This window comes from Peromyscus maniculatus, chromosome 4 (genome assembly GCF_049852395.1).
Source record: "Peromyscus maniculatus bairdii isolate BWxNUB_F1_BW_parent chromosome 4, HU_Pman_BW_mat_3.1, whole genome shotgun sequence".
Taxonomy (NCBI): domain Eukaryota; kingdom Metazoa; phylum Chordata; class Mammalia; order Rodentia; family Cricetidae; genus Peromyscus; species Peromyscus maniculatus.
This window is the reverse complement of record NC_134855.1, coordinates 91,308,572-91,314,571: the sequence shown is the minus strand read 5'-3', so window position 1 is coordinate 91,314,571 and position 6,000 is coordinate 91,308,572. Positions and strand designations below refer to the sequence as shown.

The window sequence follows — 6,000 nt, the reverse complement described above, 5'->3', positions numbered from 1 at the left end:
CAGATGGAGTTTGTAGTATGAGGTATGTAGTATATGGAGCTCAAGAGACACAGTCAGTGAGTCACCATTTTAATGTTCCCATGCATCCAAGTAAGCTGTTAAGTATTCAAATCCCCCAAATGTGATACAAGGCATTGCACTGGAACAAACAAGGCTACTGAAGTGGCTTCATGTGAAATGTGATGAAACTCTTTTACATTCCCCATTTTCCTGCAGAGTGTTATCTTGAAGCAGTTTGGTCGGTTGCCCATCCTTGTGGAGGGGGGTGGGGAATGGTGAGATTCATAATGAGGGCTCCTTACAGCTGACAGGGAAGCAGACATGATACAAAGTGTGCCTCTTGGTCACACACAGCTGCAAAACTGAGCCTGGCTGTTCCTGGATCCAACTGTCATCAGCGTTAAGAACGCTTGTGTAAGTCTAAAGGGGAAGGGCGGCTGAGTTGAGTTTTGGGGGGTGCTTTTCTTTAAGTCAATTCTGGATGAGTCTAAGCAGCTTTCTATAGCTGGGCGATGAATCATAATATTTGATATTATCTGCCTTTTGTGAGAGGTAATTTTTTTTCCCCCGACCCTATCAGTTTGGAAAGAGACTTGGTCCACTGGCATTGCAGATTTCCTTCCACAGACGAAGTAACTGACATGGGTGGCAGTTCACTGCCTTATCCAGGTCCCTCTGCTTAGCTGCAGGTCCCTCAAGCCAGAATAGCTAAACTATGAATTGTAGTACTCATGGTCTTCTGACATCCCACTCACTTATAAACTCCCCTTAAGAGAATTCAGAGGAAGGACATAGACACATCCCACTCTAGAATGCCATGCCTTTCTCTATATTGCTTTTTCGAGAATAAGTTTCTCAAGGCAATCCTAGACTCTTTCACATCCATAGTAAAAATGGCAGCCATAAGGTGCAGCCTCAGGCAGATGGTTGGCAATTTTGTTGCCTCCTACCAGCCATCACAATCATTCAATTTCATACATGCTTAGTTAGGACTGCTACCACTTTGGATTTCACAGTATGCCCATGTTTTTGTGATTCAATAATAAAACTTATTTGTAGATTACCAACTCTATGGAAGCATATGTTTCCTATCATCTTTTGGTATTTTTTTCTTTGATAAGTGCAGGCAAAATAAAATGAAAATGAAAATCAAGGAAAAACATACTTCTCACTAGTGATTTTTAACACAATTTAAACCACTTTGTAAAATGAAATATTTGGGAAAAGATATACTTTTTGATTTTTATTCACTTATCTTGCTGTATCATGTCCCCACTTGTTTTTAAGATTTACTTTTATATTTTAATTATGTGCATATATGTATGTCTATGTGGGGGTATGTGTATGTCTCTGTGTGTATGCTGTCCATGGAGGACAGAAGAGGATGTCAGATTTTTCAAGATAGTTATCGTGATTGTGAGCCACCCAACAAAGGCAATGGGATCTAAACCCAGGCCATCTACAAGAACAGTATGTGCTCTCAACTACTGAGCCATCTCTGCAGCATCCTTACCCCAACTGGTTTTATCTTCGACTTTTTAAATGGGGCATATGTACTACAAATAGATTTAGGATATTAGAAAACAAAAAGTTGTCCTCAACTCCCAACAGTATGGTTTAGTTCTCAATAGCCTGTAAGATCTGCTGTGTTCTTGAAGGACGGAGAGACCGTGCCACCTGTGATGACTCATGAACATCTTACTTAGAGACCTGAGGTGGCATCAACCCCACTGAAAGCTTCCTGTTCCCACTCATCCCATCCACAGGATCCATAAGGCTCTAGGCATGTGCAGACCTCACAGAATGCTGAGATGACTCCTGGGGTACAGACAAAATTGCATTTTTCTTTTGCACTTCAATACTAACAAGGACACCAGGGAGAACAGGATGTCTACAAGTGGAATTTGCCTTGTTGGTTAAGTCCTTTGCTCTTCTTCATAGCTACAGTGAGAATAAAGGAAACAATATACAAAAAGCAACAGGAAAAGAACAGTCATGTTAAGTTTCTTATTTGATTGTCTATTTTGTCTCACCCTTTCATTTTGATTAAAATAAACCAAGTGACCATGCTCCTTCCTTTGGGCCACTGAAAGACAATTAGCACCGGCAAGGAAATGGCATCTGTGACTCAGTAGATGCCAGCTACTCTTGTTTCACAAGGTTTGCACTTTATCTGGCTACGGTTCTGCTTTCATTAGCTTGCATCTATTATCGGAGTGTCCCTGAGTGGGGGGCTGATGACTGGCAGGCAGATTCCAGGAGGACACTTAAGGTATCTGGCAAGTTCAAAAGTTCTAGAAAGTTGCTGAGGCAAGAGGCAGGCCCCACGTGGCAGCTAGCGGTAGCCAGATCAGCAAGGGATGCAAGACTCTGAGTAACTCTAGACTGTCTCCACCAACAGGAGAAGCAGCACATTCCTTCATTGCATCAAGGCTTCAAAACAGTCTTTAATACAATCCTCAGTTCATGCCCAGTCCTCTTTCTTGTTTTCTCACCAGGGAAGTTCAAACAGTGGTGGCTTAGGAAAAAAAATGTAGGCAAAAGGTCCCAGGTGGCTTTTCTCCGTGATTTAAGGGCCAGAGTTAGAAAATACAACCTGTCCTGACAGTCCATTCAGAGGGCAATACTAACACAACCACTTTGCTTTCACTTCACTGTAAAGAACTTTTTTCTCTGATCATAAGTTTTGGAACAGCAAACAGTCCCTGGCTACCATTCTTCATATGCTTACGAGTCAAGGTCATGATAAAAGGTAGTCAGTAACATTTGCTCTCCTGGAAACTGCTGGGAGTGGTGGGATACAATGTAGACCTCATCTGCAAGTCTACACAGCATTCATTCACTGTCCACAATGGATCTGAAGCCACATAGTCCCTTACCCAAGAGAGCACCCAATCCAAGTCTGTCCCTGCCCTGTTTCTATTAGAAGTTGGTACAGAATTTCTACTGGTCAGGAAGCCATGTTAACTGAGTGGTCCTATCTCAATGTCTAATGTTCACTCCCAGCATCATAACTTAGTCTCCAGGAAAAGGTTTTTGGTTATTATTCTCTCTCTTTCCACCCATGTTTCAACATCCATAGGATCTTGGTACAACCGGATCAAGATTAAGACCAATAAAAAAAAAATAGTGTGTGAGGAACAAGGCTTGAGTTCTCTCAAGGCAATCACTATAAAAGATGTACCTCTTTTTCCATGATGGCTATACATTGGAAAGCTTAGCATTTCAGCATAAAGTAAAATGTGAAACATTTTGGTACATCTTCTGATTCTTTTATAGGATGGACTTTGGACTTCCATAAGAAACAACTATCAAATATTCCTGTAACATTCCCATACATAGCATCACATTGTTCCTGTGGATTAACAAGGGACTTCTCAAGGAAGGCACAGGTACTTTCTACAGAGGACCTCAGAAGGAGATAAGCAAAGCGGATGTTCTGTAGCAGATCTGTCAGGAACTCCCTTGGCACTTGGGTCTAAAGAAGGAGCACTGGGTGGCCTCCTCCTGCACTGGAATTTCCTTCTGTTTCCATGTTAGCTGGTGGCCACACTGGCTTCCTTCTGACGCAGTCTTTCTTTCTGTTGTTTAAGGAAGGAAGCAGAACCATTGTCATTTCTACCTTTAAAAATTTGTTTTGCTCAAGTTTTGGTAACTTTCTCAGATTCTGATCTGAAATGGTGACTATAATCATACTAAATACCCTAGAAATTAAGGTATTTCTACCATTTTTACCCCTTGGGCTCCACAGTTACCTGATTCTATCAACCTAGCACACAGCATGGAGGAAGAGATTCCCACCGTCACACTACTGCTGTTTCGCACCACGGGATCTAAGCCTGCTGGATTTCATGGAGGTAAGAACAGTAGCCAATATTTCCTGAACCTCTATTATATAACTGGTACTCTATATGCTTTTCCCTAATTTCCTCAAAATGGTATCATCATTGCCCCCTTTCCCTTGAAGAGGATGAAGCAAAGTAACCTTACGAAATCTTAGGGCAATGCTGAGATTTAAACCTCATTTCCCAATAACCCTGGGTTTCTAATCACATAGCAATGCTAACTAATGTCTGTACTATGGTTAACGTTAATTTTCAACTTGACAAGGTCTGAATCACCTGGGAGCCAAGCCTATTGGCGCATCTGTGAGGGTTTATTTAACCTCTGAGCACACCTATGCCAGATTATCTTGATTCTGATAACTGAGGCAGGAAGACCTGCCCACCATGGGTGACACCATTCCCTGGGATGGGATCTTGGATTATGTAAAAGGCAGATAGTGAGCTGAGCATGGGCATTCACTGCTTTCTGCTTCTTGACTGTGGGGAGAATGTAACCAGATGCCCCGAGCTCCTGCTTCTGTGACTTCACCACCACGATGGACTATAACTTCAAACCGTGAGTCACAATAAACCCTCTTCTTCTTTAAGTTGCTTTTGTTGGGGTGTTTTATGACAGCAACAGAAAAGGTAACTTAGTCTGTGGCTCATAGGTGGAGAATCATTGTGACCTCTGCTGAACACTGGACTCTGGAGGACAACTTTCTCAGACTTAAGAAAGCATAAAGAGACGGGCTGATTTCCAACACAAGGAAGGAATGTGAGGAGGTCCCCACTCCCGTCGGGTCAGGCTTTTTGTCATGTATTTGCCAAGTGACATTAGGCAGGCTGCACATTTTTGTATCTCAACTTTAACAACTCCTAGGGGCTACCCTGACTCCTTCTTTAACAGGAAGAATGATGTGACTACTCAGAAATTATCCTTCAGGAGGAAGGCACCTGGAGATAAGAGGGAGAGAATCTGAGGTATATATGAAACCGCAGTTGACCTCTGTTGGGTTTGCAGTGGAAACATATGAAAGCATGCTTTGCCCTTCACACCTAGTTTTCTTTTAAACCACATGGTATTAAGATGGGAGGAAGGACAGCAACACCCCATTTCTTTAAATTCATACCCTTGGGAGTGTACCCAGATATAATGAAAAACATAGAGGTCATGGTGAAAAACGTGGCTTACCAGACTAGCAGTGGGATTAATTTTCTTTGTCTCCACTTTCTTCTCTGATGTCAGTTTGCTGACAGATGCCTGAGCCATTTTTAATCTGAAATAAAAATGGGAAGGGCGAGGTGAAAAGAAAGGAAGAGGAAAAACAGAAAAGGGACGGGGTTGAGTTAAACAGAAATCCTGACACTTCTGAATGCAAAGGTCGGTGGTGAGTATTCTGAAAATCAGTTAAGTGACACATAACCACGGGGATACATTCTGAGAAATGTGTTGTTAGGTAATGTTTTCACAGCGACACTTCCTCAGTGAATACCCACAAGCCCCAATGGGAAAGCCCACAACATCACCTAAAATATAAACCTGCAGGGTATGTTATCTCACTGAATCCTACAAGCAACCGTAACACACTGGTAAGGATTTGCATATCCGAACACATCAAAACAAAGAAAAGGCACATTGTAAATATTAAACACACCATTTTTCCATCCATTATACTTTTCATAGACTGTTGTTTATGTGCTCCATTGTTGGCCAGAATGACATTATCTGATGTGTAACTGTAGCCAGGTGCTTTTATGTTTAAACTCTAGGCATAAATGCTTCTCTGTTTAACCACAACTCAGTTTTCACTGGAGAGCCCACTGAGATGAACAGGGGAGGCTGTGCTTTTGTGAACAATGTAATAGTTCAATTTGCATAGGGCACCATTCAGTGTGCTCAGCCTACTATCTGCACAGGAGATAATGTTGAGACAATTTTGAAAAATGAAAAATTTGAGAAAACATATGAACACTGTAAGTATCAAATTCATAAATTCACTGTAGTGAAGTGGAAAGACAACTTTAAAAACGTAAAGAAAAACTGGAAATCACATATCTGATGTGGGGCTTTTGTCTAGAATACATACGAATACTTATAACTCAAACAAAAAGATGAATTATGGTACCCACCAAATTAATAAATAAATTAATATATATGTAATTTAATATGAAC

At 41.4% G+C, this 6,000-nt stretch overlaps 1 protein-coding gene across 4 annotated transcripts in view; it reads right to left on the bottom strand.

Annotated features, from left to right (window-relative positions):
- Positions 1-3,250: 3,250 nt before the first annotated feature.
- LOC102908789 (formin-1) overlaps positions 3,251-6,000 on the bottom strand; it is a 289,240-nt gene continuing 286,490 nt past the window's right edge. For all 4 annotated transcript variants that reach the window (XM_076570309.1, XM_076570310.1, XM_006983846.4 and 1 more), the window contains 2 exons: positions 5,020-5,104; positions 3,251-3,581 (listed from right to left, as the gene is read on the bottom strand). In XM_076570309.1, coding sequence (XP_076426424.1) covers positions 3,537-3,581; positions 5,020-5,104 — 130 coding nt within the window. In that variant the 3' untranslated portion in view covers positions 3,251-3,536. The remainder of the gene's footprint in view (positions 3,582-5,019; positions 5,105-6,000) is intronic.